Source organism: Castor canadensis, chromosome 7, assembly GCF_047511655.1.
Source record: "Castor canadensis chromosome 7, mCasCan1.hap1v2, whole genome shotgun sequence".
In the NCBI taxonomy this organism is placed as follows: domain Eukaryota; kingdom Metazoa; phylum Chordata; class Mammalia; order Rodentia; family Castoridae; genus Castor; species Castor canadensis.
The window spans coordinates 138,690,879-138,712,257 of record NC_133392.1 but is presented as its reverse complement, the minus strand read 5'-3'; the positions used below and the strand labels follow the sequence as shown (position 1 = coordinate 138,712,257).

Genomic DNA, 21,379 nt, shown 5'->3' with positions numbered 1-21,379 from the left:
GTTTATAAATGTCTCCTTCCTGAGCCTCACAGTCTCAGAAGGTCTTGTTCTAAGAGTTTCCTCCCAGGGACCTGGTCTTGAGGGAGATTTACCAGTCTGTAGGCCAAGGGTTGTACATTCACACACTTGAATTGACTCTTCTTGCAGGGGTGTGGAATAACAATGACCAGTTATCTAGCTTCGTTTACTCTGTACCTCAGTCACTGGGCTGAGTGCCTCACTTCCATCACCCCACAGCTTGTTGTACAGGCTCTTACCCACACTATAAATGGGACAGAAATAGGGCAGGCTGAGCAACTTGCCCAGGTCACACACTGACTGACAGATATATCCAAATCTGGGTACAATGGGGCCCCAGTTCTCATCACAGAAGGTTCCCCTCCACAGGCAGCATGGATGGATTGGAGGAGCACTAAGTGCCTCCTGTCTGTTCCTTATTTGCCATGTATTCTTTTGCAGCCCATTTAATGTCTGAGGCCTCAATCACTGCATATGTAACATGTGCACATTGTCCCATGTGTCTGCTTAAGGTAGCTCCTGGCTGGGCTGAGGTGGTGGCACCTGGGGCTCTGCATGTAAGCTGAGGCTCTTCCTCCCTTCCCAGTTTTCACATTGGCAGTGGCTGTCCTGACCCTCAGGCCTATGCTCAGTCCATCGCAGATGCCCGGCTTGTGTTTCAAATGGGTGCCGAGCTGGGTCACACGATGCACATTCTGGACCTTGGTGGTGGCTTCCCTGGCTTAGAGGGAGCCAAAGTGAGATTCGAAGAGGTAACCCTGGAGCTGGGAGTGTCTTGCTGGGCTTTTTGGGTGGGGAGTGGGGGGGTGGTTAAGGTGGGGATCAGAGGGAGCCCTATGTGCCATACACTGGGCTTGGTGATTTACCTGAATTATGTTACTACTTATTAACCCTGTGCTATGGTTGAGCAGACTGGGGACTGATAGAGGTTATGTCACTTTCTGAGTCCATAGCACAGCTGGCTGCACACTGGCTCTGCCTGACTCTAGCCCATACACTTTATCAGCCTGTTTGAGGCTTAACCAAGACATATTTGTATGTCATAAGATTCTTTGAGTATGTCCTTTTTACCCTCTAGGGGGTGGATGAGAAATCTGGTGGGAAGGTGAGGGAAGGAAAATGAACCTCCCTTTTGTTGCCAGTCTATCTGTCTCTCCTATCTGAGCTTAGGACAAGAATAATTGTGTCCTAGCAATCCCCACTCTAACCACTAGAGGTCACTTTTCCTTAGAAAAAGGCCGTTCCTGGAATCTCCACTTTCACTAAGTGACCCTGAGGAGATAATTGTGGATAGTTCCCGAGAATTAGCGTCAATGAGAACTGCAGCTTTGTGCACAACAGAAATCCAGTGGACTTCCCTGGGTCATCTAATACTTGGATTGGTTAGATTATGGGACATTCTTGTGATGAAAATATTTACTCATGTTTGGACAACATTCACAGTCTATTGAGTAAAACAGGTTATAAGAACATACACACATCCTCACAGGTTTATTATAAAAATTATGTTTGCATAAAAAGAATTAAAGGAGCTACTATAAAAATTTGTTCACAATGATTAGGTTTGTCTGGATGATAGCATTAGGGTGGCTTTTATCTTTTTTTCCTTCTCTGTATTTTTTGAATTTTCTATAAATTAATTTATTATCTAATAAGCTGCTTATTTATGAGAGAAAGATCCACACCAGGGCTTCTGGAATGTGAGCACCAAGCATTACAGGAAGTGTGCTCCTTCCTATTGCGGGGCATTGAGGAGGGCTATTTATTCAAGCATGAGTGTCTCCACCCAGCTCTGTCCCCTTTCTCCTTTCTTATCTAGCTGTCCCCTGGGGCCTTAACCACAATTGTCCCCTAACCCCCTCCACCAGATTGCTTCTGTGATCAATTCAGCCTTGGATCTGTACTTCCCGGAGGGCTGTGGTGTGGATATCCTTGCAGAGCTGGGGCGCTATTATGTGTCCTCTGCTTTCACTGTGGCAGCCAGTATCATCGCCAAGAAGGAGGTTCTTCTGGATCAGCCTGGCAGGGAGGGTAGGTGCCAGGTGGGCAGCAGAGCTCCATTCTTCCTCAAAGCTGGAGACAGTGGCTGGCTGAGAAGGATCTAGTCTTAGCCCCAGTGGTGGGGTGGGGGTATCTGGAGAATGAATGCTTGCTGTAGGGAAACTTAAGAGTCCATTCCCTCCAAATCCAAGACACTTACTTAGCAAAATTCAAAGTGAGCTGGAATTGTGCAGATTTGAGATTAAAACAACATTGGGGGGAATAGATACTTTAGTGACTCCATTTCACAGAGAAGAAACAGAATCTGAGGGAATACAAATGAATTGCTTAATAGCTAATGGACCCCATGTCTGTCTCCTCTCTAAAGTACAGGCTCTTACTCATCCTTTATCATCACTTAATAAAAATAATTCATGACCACTTTAAGTCTACTTTACAGATGGGAGAATGTAGGCAGGGAGAGATTGAGTCAAGGCTAGGTCACATAGCTGATAAGGGCAGTGTTGGAATTCAAGTTCAGGGATAAGCTTACTCAGAACTTTTATGCCCAAACTGCCAGCATTAATGATCTTCCTTGACCTTCCAGATAGATTAGGCCTCTCAGAGGGATTGTCTAGAGCTCTTCAAATGACAGGTGTCAGGCAATCTGATCTTGGGCTTTGCCCTCTGCTCTGAGAGAGTCTCAGCAGGAGAGCTTCAGGATGGTGCTTTTCAGAGAGAAAGACAGAGAGAGAGGAGGGGAGGGGAGGGGAGGGAGGGGAGCTCCCTGCTCCCTGCTCCCAGCCTCCTCACATTCTGCTTGTGCCACTTCTGTCCCCTTCCCTCCCCACAGAGGAAAATGGTTCCACCTCCAAGACCATTGTGTACCACCTTGATGAGGGCGTGTATGGGATCTTCAACTCAGTTCTGTTTGACAACATCTGCCCCACTCCTATCCTGCAGAAGGTGAGCCTACCCTGTGTGTATCTCTTTATTGTGTGTGTTTCAGTAGCATCTGTTGTATTTTTATCTAATTTTTATTTTTATTTATTTTTTTGCGGTGCTGGGGATCAAACCCAAGGCCTTGGGCATACTAGGCAAGTGCTCTACCACTGAACTACACTCCCAGCCTCATGTTTCACTTTTCAAAAATTAGATAAGGGACTGGGGATGTAGTTCAGTGGTAAAGCACTCTCCTGGCTTGCATGAGGGCCCTGGGTGAAATCTCCAGCACACAAAAAAAAATTAAAAATAGACAACAAAGAGCTGGGCTTGCTTCACTCTGTAATCCCAGCACTCAGGAGGCTGAGGCAGGAGGATCTCAAGTTTGAGGCCAGCTTGAGCGAGGCTACATAACAAGAGCCTGTCTCAAAAACAACAGCAACAAAATAGACCACAAGGATGAAGAAAGTTATCACCCATAATCCCATTATACAAAGATAGCTTCTTTGAACATTATACTTTATTTCTTTTAGAAAAATGCAGTGTACTTTGCTTTCATAAAGCTGGGATAATATTATTATGTAATCTATTTTTTATTTGTATAGGGTGTAGCTGTTGTATGCTATTAGCTATCCTATCCTAGTATGCTTTTCAATGACTCTATGATATTTCAACTAGTCTAACCCTAGTAGGTGGCCATTAGGTTTCCTATTTTGAGCATTTTGAGTCTATCTTGATGTACATCTCTGATTACCACCTGGGAGTAAATTCCTACAAGTAAAAGGAAAGTTCATCTGTAATAGGTTTTTCATGTTAACCTGGGAACAAGAACAACAAAACATCCCTGGGCTCTAGCAGCATTAGTGGGACTCTAGTACTGGGGTTTGAACTCAGGGCCTTGTGCTTGCTAGACAGGTGCTCTACCACTTGAGCCACTCTACCAGCCCTTTAGTGGGAATCTTTACAAGGGGAAAGAGAATCAAGACCCATCTCTAGGTCTTTGAAGTCAGCTCCTCATGGGAGCTCTTCTTGCCTCTTATCCCATTGGAGGCACAGGAGCCCTCCCTCTCTTCCCCATTGTGCATGGGGTTGGTGGATCCTCATTTCATAGTTAAATTTGGCTCCCTTCATTTGTCTGAGGAAGCTTTCCTGATGTGCTGAGGAATTCAGAGTTTTCTACTCTGACACGCTAGCATTGCCTGATGTGTGATGGCTCTCATCTTACTGCATTCAGAAGGGACCAGGTTGGCCTGGACCAGCCAAGCCCAAGTGGCAGGACAATCAGCAGCTCTCTGCCTTCACTCCCCGTCTTCCTGTTTGGTGCCATCTCTAACCCATTCTCTGTTCCCTTCATCAGTTGCTCAGAAGAGCAGGACTGTGGACCCCACCCACTATTGCACTTTCTTTGTGGTCTGTGCTGTTCCTTCTCTGGATAATGCGTTTCAGTTTCCTCCTTGAGGCTGTGAACCTGGCCTTGTGAGCAAAGCCAGGGCAGAGGCCACAGTCCACTGAGGAAGACAGACATTAAGTGTGCTGGGGGGAATTCAGCCTGGCCAGGGCTAGCTGCACCTTCCCCTTCAGAGGAAGGTGCCCCTCATGAGTGGTTATGGCAGCTTTGGGATCCTGCTCCTCACAGGACTTTGTTTTTTATATTAAATATACTCTTTGGTTCAAAGTTCACTTCTTATCATTGGACCATGCTTGGCTCAATTTTGTGTTTTCTAAAAAAAAATTACAAATATTCGAATCCCCTTAATATGCAAAGCACTGTGTTGAAGTCTGCAGACAAATAGTAGGTAAAAATTGTTTGTATCTTGGGAATACAAGCCCTATTAGATAGAAATGTGTGTGTGTGTGTGTGTGTGTGTGTGTGTGTGTGGTGTGTGTTTAATATACAAGCTATACAATATCATGAAGAAAGTATAGAATAAATATTACTTGATTTTTTTCAAAAATACTTTAGTGTACATCTCTAACAGATAAAGACTTTGGAAAAATTGTAGCTCCATTATCAAATTAAAAAATAAACAATTTTAGGACTGGTGGTGTGGCTCAAGTGATAGAGAACATCTCACTGTGTTTTTTTGGGGGTGAGGACAGTACTGGGGTTTGAACTCAGGGCCTCATGCTTGCTATGCAGGCACTCTACCAGTTGAGCCACTCTGCCAGTCCTTTTTATGTTGTGTATTTTCGAGATAGGGTCTCATGAACTATTTGCCTGGGCTGGCTTCAAACTGCGATCCTCTTGATCCCTGCTTTCATAGTATCTAGGATTACAGGTGTGAGCTACTGGCTTGTGCCATTGGCTCCAGTGGAATTGAATAGATTTTTTAAACTTATGTAAGTAACTTAATATTTAAAGGAACTTTAAAAAAGAAAACCCTCACCAATCCTCGTCCTTATGGAACTCTGTTCATTGTCACATTACCTCTACTTTCATCGTGCACATGCAGCATCCCGTGGTTGCAAACTGCACATACGTATTGGCTAAAGTCATTGTATACTTATGGCAGTGGGTGCTGTGCTAAGCGTTTCATATGACATTACTTTCTTGGTCTTTACAATAATCCTTTAAGGTAGGTATTATCAGTCCCATTTTACAGTGAGAAAGCTGAGCTTGTAGAGGTGCATATCTTGCTCAAAGTCACACACTTAATAAGAGGTAGTGCTTATTAACTGAGCTCCTTGGGGATAGGGTTCATGTCTTATTCATCTTTGATTATCTGTCTGGTGCCAGAGAAAAAGCTTTTAACTACTTTCCTATAAAACAATTACATTCCCATAAAATTGCTGTATCATTGGGCATTTAAGCATTGCTCCTGTCATTTCTTATTGTTCTTATTCCACGAATTTTTCCATGAATATTACTAGAATGCTCTTTGCTAATCTCTCTGCATGGCTGACTCATTTTACATGGTTAAAGCGTATTTGCTTTTAAAAACTCTTTTCTTATAATATGTCCCTGAAATATTACCAGGCAAAAGATAGGAGCACTGTTAGACTCTTGAATCATGCTTCGAGATCATCTTCCCAGAATCTTATCTAATAGGTTCTGTTACCACTTGTGCCCACTCCACAGTGAGCTCACAGGCATTCACTCTGTGACCTTTTTTTGTTGGCTAATTTTCTAAAACGTCATACCTCAGTCATTCTTTCATTTCTATGTCTTTGACAAGGATCAAGCATTTTATTTTTGTTTATTGTTTTATTTCCTTTGATGTCAATGCCTTTTTATATCCCCTGCTCACTTAATTTGGGAGGTCTTGAAGTTTTTTCTTACAAATAGTGATTAACTTTCATAGACATGTATGTATATTTACTACTGTAATATTTGATACAATTTTTTTCAGTCTGTTATTCTAGTTTTGTGATTGCTATTCTTTCATAAAAGTTCAATACACTCATGAATCTTTAAGTATGCTGTAATTAATAGTAAGGAAATAGAATATTTATGGAAAAAGATTGCTTTCTGGAGAAAATTTAGCACAAACAATAAAAAATCCCAGTATTCAGAGATGATGATTATTAAAATTTACTTTGATTCCTTCTTTTTAAAGTATCATAGTGCAAATTGTTTTTAATTAAAAAGCACATCCATGAGCACACTGGCATTTGGGTGGACTTTTAAGCATAAATATTTAAATGTTCTTTGAGTGGTCTAAAATAATATGGCGTGCAAAGATGCACGCGAGTGAATGTGTATCAGCACTTCATAAATGCTAAGTATGGCTGGGTGTAGGGAGGGAAAATACCTGAGAATTTTATGAGATTCTTAGGGCAAAATTATGTTTCATTTTTTGAGAAACTTCCAAAGTGTCTTCCCAAGTGGCTGTACCACTTGGGAAGTGCATTCCTTCCAGCAATGAGTAAGAATTCCTATTGTTTCACACCCTCACCGGCCATTGGGATTGTCAGTAGTCTGGATTTTGGCCAGTCTAATTGGTGGGTTGTGACATTTGATTGCTGCTTCAGTTTGCAGTTCCCTGAAGACATGTGATGTGGTGCATCTTTTCATATGCCTATGTGCCGTCTGTCTATCTTCTTTTGAGAAGTGTCTTTTAAGGCTTTTGGAACATGTTTATTTAGGTTATGTGTTTTCTCAGTGTTGAGCTTTAGGAAGTCTTTGTATGTTTTGAACAACATCTTTTATCAGATGTGTCATTTGCAAATATTTTCTTCCAGTCCATGGCTTCTCATTTTCTTCCCTTTCTTTCTTTTCCTTCCTTTCTTTCCCTCCCTCCCTCCCTCCCTCCTTTTCTCTCTCTTTCTCTCTCTTTTTCTTTTTGTGGAACTGGGGTTTGAACTCAGGGCTTTGTGCTTGCAAAGCACTTGAGCCACATCTCTAGTCTATTTTGCTCTAATTATTTTGGAGATGGGAGTCTCATAAACTATTTCCCTGGGCTGGGCTCAAACCACAGTCTTTCTAATCTCAGCTTCTAAGTAGCTAGGATTACAGGTGTGAGCCACTGGTGCCTTTTTTTGACATTTCTTTTGCAGAGTAGTTTTTAATTTTAGTGAAGTTTAGCTTATCAATTCTTTCTTTTATAGATTGTCCCTTTGGTGTTGGAGTTTGTCTTTATTTTAATAGCACTTACTATCTTCTGTTTTCTTTTTTGAGGTATTGTCCAGATTGGTCTCAAACTTGCGGTCCTCCTGCCTCACCTTCCCAAATAGCTTGAACTGTAGAAGTGGGCCACTGTGCCTGGCTCATATTATATAATTTACTTCTTTATTTTATTGTTTGCCGTCCCCCTTCTAGACTGTAAACTTCATGAAGATACAGATCCTTGTCTGTTTTGCTCACTAGTATGTGCCACGCACATAAAACAGTGACTATTCAAAACTAAATGATAACCTAACTCTGAAAATGGATTTCTCTTTGGGAGTATCTGCTGAATCTCCTCATAGCATTGACTTTCAGTTCTGATAGCTATGTGGGTTTCTAGGGCCTTATCAGGATGGAGAGTTTGATATGATATTCTCGAGATGGAAAGCTTGACATAAGAACACCCCAAAAGTATATCCTTAAGGTAAAGTTCAACTAGGAACAAAACTCTATTCTACCGAGGAGATCAGCAAGAAAATGTACCTCTTTCAATTTGGTAGTGGTTGGAAGAGGATAAAAAAAAATGGAGAATTTGCAACTACAAGCTTGCCTTCTCTGGAGCCTATGGCCTAAATTCACATTGTGTGGTCTAAAAAAACCTCAAGCCTAGAATTGATTTTTATCTGGCAGAAGCAAGTGCAGTTCTTTCTGGGAGGAATCTTCAACCTAGGCTTTAAAGAACTCTCACAGATAAGGTTTCAAGGAACACAAGTTGGAATCAATAATCGTAAAACAAATAAACAAGTGACCATAAGGGAGAACCAATAGATGCAATAGGCAGCAGCATCACACCTGTAATTACTTTATTATTGGAATTATCAGATGCTAAAAACACTACATTTTGCAACATGTAAAGAAGTAAGAGATTGAAAATATGATCCAGGAATAAGAGATGTAGCCTAGGGGTTTAGCTTACTAGAACATGTGCTTGACACGTGTGAGGCCCTGTGTGTAACACACACACACACACACACACACACACACACACACACAAGAATAAATGAATATAAAATATGATGAACAAATGTTAAAATAGACCCTCTAGAAATGAAAAAGATAGAAATTAAAAAATTATGGTCAGGGTAAGCAATGTATTAGAAACAGCTAAAGAAAGAATTAGAGAATGGGAATATAGAACTGAAGAAACTATACCAATATAGTACAAAGATAAAGAGTTATAAAATAGGAAAGGCTAAGGAAGTAGTGGATAGAGTGAGAAATTAAAAGAATGACAGTGTAAAAGTTGGTGAGGACTGTGGCTGGATCTCTTAGACACTGATAGGTGGGAGTTGATTTCTCTACTTTGGGAAACAAGTTGGCATTGGCAGATAAAGATAAACATCTATACACCCTGTATTTCAGCAAGTTCCTAGGTATATAGTGTAAAGAAACTCTTGGCATGTGTGTTTGAGGAGATACACTAGAATATTCACAGAAGAAATTTTTATAAAACAGTGGAAGCAACCTTAATGTTTGTTGATAGAGTAACAGATAAATTACAGTATATTTCATACAATGAATGAATTCTATGCAGTGTATTTGTGAACTATGTATCTACTGGATGAATCTTTGGAGTGGAAGTTTCAACAAAAGCAAGTTGCAGGGATCACATACTCTATAATTCTAATTACATAAATTTCCAAAGCACACGAAACTAAGTCTGTCCTTTAGGATTAGGTACACTCACAGAAAGCAAAGAAAAGAAAGAGTCATGAACACAAGACTCAGGACAGTGGTTACCTCTGGAGAGGTTAGGGAAGGGGGATATTACTAGGGTGGGCCACAGATGCTTTTTAATATTCTTTGATAGGCTCACAATTATTTTATTATCACATGCTTTATAATGTTAATAAAAATATCTTGGGGATTTTAATTAGTAGTACCTTACCTATTTGTTAAATTAGGGAGAATTCTCTATATTTTATTAAAATTTTCTAGCTGGAGAGGGTAGAGCTCATGTGTTTCATTTCTCCCACTAAGGTCTTATTATTTTCTTTGAATAAGTATTATTGTGGCCCAAGCACATGTCAAAATTTAATAACCAATGCTGTCATTACTTTTGTGAGTAATGTGTTTTTGAACTGAGATTCTGGCTTGTCATGCTAAGACTCACTGATTTCCTCTAGTAACTACCCTACCGCCTTTGGATTTTCCAGGTGGATGAACATGCTATCTGCAATGTCATGTTTTATTTCTTCATTTTGTATACATTGCACATTTTTTCCTATAGCTATTGCCAGAATATCTCCTGATGTATAAAATATGAATGATGTCACAAAGTTTTGTTTGGAATCAGAAGACATGGATTCAAAGCCTGGCTCTGCCATATACTAACAGAACAACCTTGGCAAGTTAGAGTCTTTCTAGCCTTGATTCTCCAGTTTCTTCATTTTGAAAATAAAGGGGCTGAACTTTGATTCCTGAGGTTGCTTCTGGTTCTGAAATGGAGTCATTCTAGTGTATTTCCATGAAGTTAGAGCTGGCTCCTTGTCTAAAATAGTCTGTCTTTGTTGTGGGGCTTTGTTTTGTCTATAGTTTTAATTAAAATAGAGGCTACAAAAATTAGAGACTACATACAGTAAGCTATTGGATAGCATCTTGACATGTATTGGGAAAACTGAATTTGAATTGTACATCTGTATTTCTTATATTGTGATGAAAGGCAGTGCTTGACTTTGCTCATTTTGTCCTTTTCTTCCATGATCTGATTATTGAAGATGATTCATTGACTATAAGTGTGGATTTGGTTAGCTAAGGTTTCATGTTAGATTTTTGCCTGGATGTGCACAAATGAGTTTTTGTTTTGGGCTCCCCACCCCCACCCCCACCCCACCTTGTGGTAGGCATGCTTTGGAAACGAGGAACCCTTATCCCTTCTCATAGAGGGGCCCAGTGGCCAGCAGACTGGGCATCTTGGATTTTTACAGATGTTTGTCTGTTTCCATTTAGTTATCAGCAAATGAGGCTGAAACTTACAATCTTTTTGCTTTGGGAAAATTTATTTTTGCAGATTCTTTTTTTTTTTTTTTGGCAGTACTGTGGGTTGAACTCAGGGCCTCATGCTTGCAAGGCAGGTACTCTGCCACTTGAGGCATGCCCCCAGCCCTTTGTGAATTGGTTATTTTTGAGGTAGATTTTCCATTTATGCCTGGACTGTAATACTCCTATTTATGCTTCCCTACATAGCTGTGATGATAAGCATTTGACACAGTGAGATGGGGTCTCTCAAACTTTTTGCCTGGGTTGGACTCCAACTTCAATCCTACCAATCTCTGCCTCCTGAGTAGCTAGGATGATAGGCTTGAGCCACTGTTTCTGGCCCTTTTTTTTTTTTTTTTAAAGAAAATATGGCTTTAAATAGTGTAAGGGAGCTGGGTGCTGGTAGCTCGTACCTATAATCCTAGTTACTCAGGAGGCAGAAATCAGGAGGATCATGATTTGAAGCTAGCCCAGGCAACTAGTTCTGTGAGACCCTACCTCGAAAAAACAATTCACAAAAAAAAGAAGGGCTGGTAAAGTGGCTCAAGGTAGAGCCTGGTATCCTGGCACATACCTGTAATTCCAGTTACTTGGGAGGCAGAGATAGGAGGATCTCAGTTTGAGGACAGCCCAGGGGAGGGGAAGCATGAGAGCTTGACTGAAAAACAAAGTAGAAACAAAAAGGACTGGGGGTTGAGGCTCAAAAGCTGGAGTGTTTGCCTAGCAAGCTTGATGCTCTGAGTTCAATCTCCAGTACTGGAAAAAGAAATAGTAAAAACATAGATTTACATTTCTTTCTTTGAAATTTCAAAATCTTTTTTTTCTATTTTTTATTTGTACCACTAATGAGTGACAGAATTCTGACTTATTAAACCCAAGGATACTTTTTCTCTTTATTGTGGAAGAACTTTTAAAACCTGCTTTCTCAGATCCTTGTTGATACAATTATAGAGTATTTCACTCCCCAAACTTTAAATGTTAGTGTAATGTTTCCTAATGATTGGAGCTAAGGGAGATAACTCGCAGCAATTGAGACTCATTTTACTCATCATAAAAAAGGTTGTAAATAAGGATGAAAAAGGATTTGTTTGTTTGTCTCCCCTTCCTTGCTGGAACATGAGATCTACAAGCACAGGAACCATGGTTGGTTTTTTTGCACTACTGAGACTTGAACTCAAGGCCTCACATTCTTACCATGCTACCATCCCTCATTTTTTTTGTGCTCATTGCTGCTTACTGCTGCATCCTCAGCTCCTGTATCACAGCCTGGCATACTGTGTCGATGTTCAATAAGTATTTGGTGAATGCAGTATAGTTCTCATTATTGATTTTAATAATAGATGCATACTTTTCTTTATTAATAAGTCTAATAGCTTATTAAATTTTTGTCAAATATGAGCCAGGCACAGTGGCTCACACCTGTGATCCTAGCTACTTGAGAGGTTGAGATTGGGAGAATTGCAGTTCAAGGCCAGTCTAGGCAACTAGTTCATGAGACTCCATCTCCAAAATAGCTAGAGCAAAATGTACTGGAGATGTGGCTCAAACAGGAGAGGCCTGCTTTGCAAGTAGGAAGTCCTAAGTTAGAAAGAAAACCTCAACTTTTTGTCAAATATGTGACTGAATTCTGCTTATGAAAACCGACTTTTCTCAATTTTACTCATTTCTACTCCCTAGCTAAGGTATTGGAATGTTTTCCCTTTTTTCTCATTGGTCTTTACTGCCTCCTTCTTGACCTTTTGTTTGTTCATTTTTTGGGGTGGTACTGCTTCTTGACCTTTTGAATGGCTTTTATTCATGTCTACTTTTTTCTTTTCCTTCTCATTCTTATCGCTCATATATGTCATCCACCCATCCATTTAAAAAGCATTGAAATGAGCACCTACTGTATGCCAGATTGCAGGGTGTGCAGGAGATGTGGGGAAATGGACTGACACCATCCCTCGGCTTGTGGAATTTATCATGTTAGGGAAAACAGGCCTGAGCAGATAGTTCATGAATATTTCATTACAAATTATGGCAAATGCTCTGAAGGCAAAGCTCAGGGCGCGGAGGCTGTTTCTTCTGAGATCAAAAAGAAAAATAGGAGGTGGCAGGTTTGGAGCCTCAGGGAACAGTGTGGGGGAAGGCAGGGTGGGGGAGGAAGCCAGCAGTACTGGGGAGTCTAGAGCACCAGGAGTAACTGGAGCTAGCCAGGATGGTAGAAGGTAAGGTATGGGTCTGGGAGGACCTAGTCAGATTCTGCCTGTGTCCATCCTTCAGTACTGACTCTTCTTCTAGGATCTTCCCAGCAAGAACCCCACACTGTAACTAATTACTCTGATTACTTGGCTGTCTGAAAATGGTCTGTGCTACACATTTCTTTTCTGAATTTGGAAGTAATCTAAAAAATTACATTGATGTTATGGGTAGTTATGCTTTTGAACAAATCCTTAGCCTCTTAGAGCCTCTGTTTCCCTGAAATGGGAGTACTCATGCCTGCCTCTTGGGTCCTCTGTGACCTCTGCCAGGCCACTCTGTGACTATCTGTGGGAGGACCATCTTCCTCACACACCAGAGGGAAGGTGGTCCTATGTACTCTGACTCCTGTCAAGGGGTCTGGCATGGCATGAGGGTACCTAGGAAGTCTTCTGAGAAAAGGGAGCCTCAGGACTGGGCTCAGAAGACAGACTGGAACTGAGGGTGGGGCAGGGCTCTGGAGGCATGACACAGCTGAGGTCTGGAAAGTGGCTGATGAGGACCAAGTACAGACATGATAACAGTAACAACAGAAATAACAGAGCCAACTTGCTGGGCATGGTGGTACAAGCCTGTAATCCCAGCACTTGGCAGGCTGAGGCAGGAGGATTGCAAGTTTGAGGCCAGTCTAGACTACATTACTGAGACCCTGTTTCAAAACCAAACCAAACAAAACAAATAATACTAACTTCTTGGACTTTTACTGTATGCCAGACACCATTTTAAATGCTCTCTGTATGCTAACTCACTTATCCTCTCAGTAGCCTTATGATGAAGTAAGTGCTACTTATTATTCCTGTTTTACAAATAAGAAAACTGAGGCACAGAGTGATTAAGTATCTTGCCTAAGATTTCACAGCTAGCAGGTACCAGAACCTAGACTTGATAGTGTAGCTTCCAAGTATAAGAAGCAATAAATGTGGAAATTCACCCCCTCCAGTCTTTATCCTCTTGGCATTTGAGGGTGGCAGTGCTCGGGCTGTGGTTTGCCCAGGAAGGCTGATGCTATCCTTGTCTTCTACAGAAACCATCTGCAGAGCAAGCCCTGTACAGCAGTAGCCTGTGGGGACCGGCAGCTGATGGCCGTGACTGCGTGGCTGAGGGCTTGTGGCTGCCGCAGCTACATGTAGGGGACTGGCTGGTCTTTGACAACATGGGCGCCTACACCGTGGGCACAGGATCCCTCCTTGGGGGGACCCAGGCCTGCCACGTCACCTACGCCATGTCCCGGGTAGCCTGGTAAGGGGGTTCTGCTGCAAAATGGGGTGAGGGGAGGCAGGCTGGACAGAAGCAATGGGGAAACCTGAGATCTGAGACCCTGCTTCTGTGTAATCCAATTTGACAAGGAGATCCTAGCTGCTGATTCTAGGTGAGGCCTGTGCTGGGGACCTGGCTGTGGCCACGAATGGGGCTGCGTTTTCCCCCAGGAGCTCAGAGTACAGTGGATGACATTGTGTTGGGTGGGGACTGAAGCCCTCTGGAAGGCCCAGACCTGTCCCCTGAGGAGGTAGGAGCGTGGGCAGAAGGAACATAGCACAAGTGTGTTGCATCTAAGGCACTAATGAAGGTTGGCTGTGACCAGAGTGGGAGGCAGGGCTAGATCTGGGAAGGCATTAGAGACTGAGTAGAGGACTGGAGTACAAGGAGAAGCAAGGACTGGTTTGAAGCAGAGGTTTGACATGGTCTAGTTTGCATTTTTGGAAAGACCACTCCAGCTACTGGGTGCACTAAGGAGGTCAAGGGCTGATGCACAGAGATGGTCAGTCAGGTGGCAGCTCTGTGACCTGGGAAAGACTTGCCTGTTTATTGAGCCTGTTTTCCCATCTGGGAAATGGGCACAACACAGCCCTACTTACCAGTGTAAGACAAACAAAACAAAATAAAACAAAAAGCTCTGTGGGGATCAGTGTTTTCACTGAGAGAGGTCACTTGCTGCAACCTGGGCGATGGATCAGAGGGCAGGAGCAGTTTCTAGGCCCTCAGGAGTTGAGTGTGTCTTATGTCCTGAGGTCCCCAGGAACACCACCAAATCCAAGGCCCAATAGGGCATCAGGAGAGTTGCATTTCATCACTTATCCAGCAAACTTTTGTTGTTTCTATCCTGTGTGGGGCACAGGATAGGCGGATGTAGCCATTTTGCCATCCAGGATGTTTTGACAAAGCCTAAAAACGACCTTAGAGAACAATCACTATGAGAGCTTCCTACCCATCCCTGGTTGTCATCAGCAATCGCAGGTACATGAGGCTGCAGAGAGTCACCCGCACTTGTTAAGGGAAACAAAAAATGCTAAAATATTGAAGTGGAAGTATCAGAGGGGCTTCACCAACATGTTCTGTTTTTGTGCCTGCCCTGTGCCAAGTTCTGAGGGCATAGGATCATCAAAGGCAGTGGGGATCCGAGGCACAGACCTGCATACACAGGCACTAGCAGAGTGGAAAGGCCCCTGGAAGAGAGGGACAGTGAGCTGGAGAGGGTGGTCAGGAGTTAGCCATGCCCAGGAGACTCAGACAGGTTGAGAGGTGGAGATCTAAAAGGGCCCTGTTCGATCATGAACTGCATTTGGTTCTGTTCCCACACAAGGAGTGGCATGTGGGAAAGACTGGGTCAAGAAGAATCTTGGAGGCTCAGACTGGACTTGGTCCTAAAGGTAGTAGGGAGCCATTGAGGGGTTTTAAGAAATAGGACTAACCCATGTTTAAAAATAAGGTGACAGAGGCTCAGCCAAAGGATCCCTCCCTAAAGGGGACCAGCTTGACTGGGCTCTGTATGACACCAGCTGCTGATGTGCTGTTGAGTTGTATAAATTAGCAAAGGAGGGAGGCCTTCCTGTTGGTGGGAGCTGGAATGTGCTGGAAGTACGGAAGGCATAAAGGAGGCACTGGATAGAAGAGAGAGGGTCTTGTGGAGAAGCAAATCTCAGGAGAAGTAAAGGGCAGGCTGACACAAAACCCAGAACTCTTTCCCCACCCAGCAGCCACCCTTTCCTACCTAGTGGTGCTTGCCTGGGGCTGGCCTGCTGCGGGGGACTCCAGTAGCAAGTGACACAGATGTCTTCCCTGCCTTGCTGTAGATGAAGGGATGTCAGGGGTACAGACATTGAACCCTATTGTTATTTCCCCTGAGGTTCTGTCACTGAAGCTGAGACCTGGAGGCTGAGGAGGAATTAGGCGAGGGTTGATGATGCAGATAGGGGACAAGCATAGCACAGCCCTGGGAAGGGTCCTGAGTGAGCCTAAGAAGTGGCTGTCATGGATAACATCTGGGGATATGGTGAACATGGCTGAGAGTGTGGGGGAAGGCAGGCTGGGGCTGATCCTCCAGGATCTTGAGTGTGGAGGGGAGGAGCTGGTAGCTTGAGAGCTGGGGTTTGCTTTTGGAAAGATGTGCCTGAGCCTATGCTGGATCTGTCTGGAGGGGGCAAGAGCAGGTCAGGGAGCCCATCAGAAGACCAAGAGATGGAACTGTCAGTGGGGATAGAGATGGGTGAGTGGGCTCAGGAGCTGGGCTTGGTGGGCCTGGACTGTGGCTCAGCGGTCGCCAGAGCAGCTAGTTGGATTCTGGAGCTGTTTATCCACTTACGGGATGTGGTGTTGTCTGAGGGGAGCAGGAAATGAATTATTTTCAAGCCCTAAGCCTGGGGAATGTGGGCTTTGGAGTGAGAGTTGGTCTAATCCTAGTCCTGCCACCTGCTGGGGATGTGGTGTTGGGTAGGCTGCTCCTCCCTGGCCTCAGTTTCCTCTTCAGTTAAATGGGTAGGGTCATGCCTACCTCACAGGATTTAGGGGGAGATGTAATTACATAAAGGAAATTAAGTGCCTGGCACAATGTCTGATGCATGGTAAGTGCTCAATAAATATGGTTTCCCTTCTCTTGTTGGGTGATGAGAAAGGAAAGGTCAGCAGGCCTCCCTTGTCCTTGCCTGATGGAGCCAGGACTGCAGGTACAGGGGCTGTCAGGGAACTCCAGGCCTGTGTCCTCAGGATGGCTGCCTCCAGCACATCTCTCTCGCCCCCAGGGAAGCACTTCAAGGGCAGCTGCTGCCCGCAGAAGACGACCAGGACGCTGAAGGCGTGTGCAAGCCTCTGTCCTGTGGCTGGGAGATCACAGACACCTTGTGTGTGGGCCCTGTCTTCACCCCAGCGAGCATCATGTGAGCGGGCCTGTCCCCCCAGGAGAACCCCAGCAGGGCCGCGGAGATGCCTCTGGGAGAGGTGGGGAAGGCGCAGAGCAGGCATCCTCTGGCCAGGGCTCTGGTGCTTGCTCTGCTGCCCCCACACTCCACCTGTAGTGTTTCTGCCCTGTAAATAGGACCAGTCTTACACTCGCTGTAGTTCAAGTATGCAACATAAATCCTGTCCCTTCCAGCTGTGTCTGCCTCCTCTGCAGCGCAAGGGGCCTGGTCAGCCAGGTGTGGGGGTATCCTTGGGAGTCTACCTTGGTCTTCTTCCCACTTTGTAAATATGAAACAAATAAATACTTAGGTTTTTTTTTTTTTTTTAATACTCCAGTGGAAACTGGAAGTTCCATTCACAAAGGAATCTGGGCTAGGCTGGGGAAAGACTTCCTCACTCAGCATGGTTGAACTCCTGCTCTCTGCTTGAGCCCTGATTATGCTCCCAAGCCCCAGTTACAGGGCAGCATCTCCCTCTGGTACCCACCATCTCTGACTCATCTCTGCCTTCCTCACAGGCCTCCATGCCTGGTGTCATGAGGAAGGGTGAATTGGGGTGAGGTGAGGGTCAGAGTTACCTCCTTTCATAAGCTCATGGCCTCTGTGTGACTCAAAACCCAGCCTAAGGTCTGGTCTAGAGTAGGGAAAACTGAGTATTTGATACAGCTATGGAATGCTAAAGAGCAAAGGGATTGGGGTCCAGGCAGGGTTTTGTTTTTTTGTTTCTCGTTTTGTTTTTGTTTTGTGATGCCAAGGATTAAACTCAGGTCTTGTGCATGCTTAGCAATTGCTCTACCACTGAGCTAGACCTCCAGCCCCATTTTTTTCTTGGAGGTTTGAGCAGACCCTGTATCTTTACTCTCCCTGCAGGATGGCAAGGCCATAGAGTAATGCAAACACATTGTGGTTGGTCTGGCTTGTTGAGGCATTAAGTGTTAGCACACTGTGGAGTATTGCCATGTCTAGTGCCAAGGGGCCTGATGTTTCCCCAGAATGGCAGTTCTTACAAGGACAAAGGTTTCTTCACACTGATCTGATCCAAAGTTATGATCCTGGAATTTAAGTTGTTAAGCAAAGGAGTTCAGATTTTAGACTTTCTCCCAGATGTTGGACGGGGTGCTAAAGATTTTTCTTCTGAAATTAAAAAATTGATATATAATTCAAATGCCATAAAATTCACTCCTTCAAAGTGTAAAGGTGATGGTTTTCAGTATGTTCACAGAGTTCTGCAACTATCATAGCTACCAATTCTAGAACATACTCATCACTCCCCAAAGAAGCCCCAGACCCATTAGCAGTCACTCTCCATTTCCTTTCCTTTACCTCCTGGCAATACACATCTACTTTTCATCTCTATGGATGTGCCTATTCTGGAATTTCACTGTTATGGTTTTCATATCTTCATGGATCTTTTCTTGGGGTGGGACTGGCTAACCTGTTTCATTATCTCAGTCCTGGGGCCTGCACATGGCCTTGGGGTCAACTAATGAGGCAATGTGCCATGAGCTTGGAGTGAACTAGATGCTTGCTAAAAGCAAGGACCAAGGCTGGGCCTAGTTTTTGTACTTTAACAACGAATAGCCTGAAATTAGGACATGAAGAGACTGAGAGAGTACTCACAAAGGTCGCTTCCTTGCCCCTTTGGTATCCACCCACAGTCATGTTTTTCAGATATTCCTACACTGGACTCATCCCTCCACCTGTGAGAGTATTTCTGAAACTTCTCCACCTCCCCCTCCTTCTTCTTCCTTTTTTTTGGCGGAAGGAACCCTGGGGAGACCTGTGGGAGGTCCAGATGTAACTCATTTCTTCACTGGAGGCAGGTCTAGTGGGAGGCCCTTCTGTGGCTTTTGAAGTGACATCAGCTTGGCATGGAACTTGAACATACCTCTCACTGGAGCTACCTCATGTTTTAATGTGCTGTTTGCTGTGAGAATGTGAAATTTACTTTTCTAAGAAAGTTGTACACAGAACATTGATGTGACTTTCTTGAGAATAATCATTAAAAGTCATTTCTCTTGTAATTTGTTTATTTCCGTCCTTCCACCAGAAGAGAAAGAGCAAAGCATTAAATGTGGAGAAGGGTAAGGGAATTTGAGCCTGAGGGTGCAGATTTGAGCAGAGGTGTCCTGGAGCCCTGGCCACACAGGCATTTGCTCCCTTGGAGTCCTTCTCAATACTGGTCACTGGCAGTGACATTCACAGATCCATCATGCACTAGGATCTCACCAAGGAACATCCTCCTCCCAACACTACCCACGCCCACCTGCACCTCTCCTGAAGCTCTTCCACATGCTTGTTTGTTCACTAGAAGGTGGACAGATATGCTACTGCCCCAGACAGATACCTAACCTCTCCCTCTCCGGGATGGTCGCCTCCTCCCTTTTCCCCTCCACAATCAGCCCTCACTCAGCAGTCAGATGCTGTCACTCCTATGACTCCATTTCACCAAGAGTGACATTTAACTCCTCATTAAACTTACCTCTGATTCTTACTCTTTCCCTCTCACATTGGTCCAGGCCACCTCTCCTTTCCTCAAACACCTCACTGCTGGACCTAGATTTATTGTCACCTCTCTCTAGAATGATATTCACTGTGGGGCTCACTCACTTCACTCAGGTTCTTCTGCTCTAATGTTTTCTTCAGGTGAAGCCTAGAAAGTAGCACTTCCTGGTCTTTTTCCCATTTTTTTTCTTCCCAGCACCTATTACCACTCAACATACTCCATAGCATGTTTGTCTATGTATCATCTGTCAACCCATCTAGAATGTGAGCTGCTTTGCAGCAGGAACCTTATTTTTTCACTTTGTGTCCTCATCACCCCCAACAGGGCAGGTGCTCCAAAGTATATGCCAAATGAATAAACATATCTATTAACTGTCTGAATCTGTCATCTCATTTGTAAAACATGGCTGTTAAATATATTTCTCTCAGAGGTTTATTGTGAGGATTAATTAAGACGGGTAGAAAGTACTCAGTCCAGGACCTAGTATATACTCAATAAATGATACTGGAAGGCAGTCCATGAGGCCACTATGGGGGTGGGAAAGATTTCACAGAAAAACAAGAATTGAAGCAGAAGCAGAGTTTTATTCACTTTCCAAGGGAGAAAAGGGACCAATACTAAGAGGTATCAGCCCAGAATAAGGTTAGGGCTGGAGTTTATAAGCATTTAAGATATAGAGAGAATATTTATTGACCTTTAAAAAATATAATTTAGCTAGCTATTCCAGGAAGCAGCTGGGGTGGTAAGTTTCTCAATGTTTTGCCAAGGTGGTTGTTAGTTTATATAATCTTTTTAAATGACATCATGAGGTAAGAATATATTGACAACAAGATGCAAGTGGGGTTCCATTTGAGTTCACTAAAACAGCTTCTGTAAAACAAAGTAAAACAGCCTTCTTGCCAGACAAGATGGAGTCCTTTGCAGAATGGAGTAAGTTATGCTAATTTGAGTTGGGGCCTTACAGTTCCTTGGGCATTTATTGAGACTGTGGCCATGCCCTGTGGTAGAGACTGGTGGTGCAGAGATGAGTCTCTGTAAGTCTTCAAGGAGTGTACTGTGCAATGGTCATCTAGGACCTTGAATGACAGAGCCAATTCTGGAGGAGTATGGAGTTCTACATACTTCTGAAAGACAAGCACGACAGGGCACCTGAGAATGCAACAGAGTATTCAGAAGGAGCAGAGGGAAAGACCTGGCAGTTACATGTTCTTCCTTCACCTCCAAGCCTGATTAAAGGTAGGCCCAGTCAGAGAGGTTAGTGATGAGTTGTCATCTCTGTCTGCCCCTGTTCGGAATGGAGAATATGACTGTCTGACTGGGAGCCCTTTCTCCTACCCCATTCCCAGGAACCCCACCAGCTCAGAAGGGGCACAGGGAAGGTAATACCATGGAGAATTCTCTCATCTTTTCGCTGCATCTATTTTAAACCCTCTTCCGGGCATCTATGGGATGAACAGTTAAACTGCTGCATAAAATTACCTGCTAGTATTGGTCAGAGAGGTCTTTTTGAAACATGAACCAACTCTGTCAACCAAAACCCTTCAGCGGATTCCACTAGGATGCCAATAAAAGCTAAACTGCCTGAGACCTATGCCCACCTCAGAGACCTCATTTCATGCCACTTTCCTCACATTTCAGTTCCTTGGTCTTTTGAATAAACTAGTCAGAGGGTTGAGCGTAACTGTGAATCCCAAGGAGGGAGTCATTGACCCCCTTCTCCCTAGCTCCTGAATAACCCTAGATTGTGCAGTGACCATTAGAAGTTGGGAGGGAGCTGTAAATAACCTCTGGGTTATAGTTGGAAAGAATTCAGCTCGACACAGTAAATCCTATGCCAGGAGACATACAGGCATATAGAATGTCTGAATAACTCTAGGATGCGTGAATAACCCTAACCTTTGGGGTAGGACTGCTAGATAAAATACAGAACACCCCAGT

The 21,379-nt window shown here is 43.7% G+C and overlaps 1 protein-coding gene across 3 annotated transcripts in view; it reads left to right on the top strand.

The window, feature by feature from the left end:
* Azin2 (antizyme inhibitor 2) overlaps nucleotides 1–19,817 on the top strand; it is a 31,770-nt gene extending 11,953 nt beyond the window's left edge. For 2 of the 3 annotated variants that reach the window (XM_074080655.1, XM_020181772.2), the window contains 5 exons: nucleotides 605–770; nucleotides 1,887–2,049; nucleotides 2,852–2,964; nucleotides 13,788–14,002; nucleotides 16,780–19,817. In XM_074080655.1, coding sequence (XP_073936756.1) covers nucleotides 605–770; nucleotides 1,887–2,049; nucleotides 2,852–2,964; nucleotides 13,788–14,002; nucleotides 16,780–16,918 — 796 coding nt within the window. In that variant the 3' untranslated portion in view covers nucleotides 16,919–19,817. Of the gene's footprint in view, nucleotides 1–604; nucleotides 771–1,886; nucleotides 2,061–2,851; nucleotides 2,965–13,787; nucleotides 14,003–16,779 lie in introns of all 3 variants that reach the window. The other variant, XR_012449993.1, reaches the window with a different exon arrangement.
* Nucleotides 19,818–21,379: the final 1,562 nt, after the last annotated feature.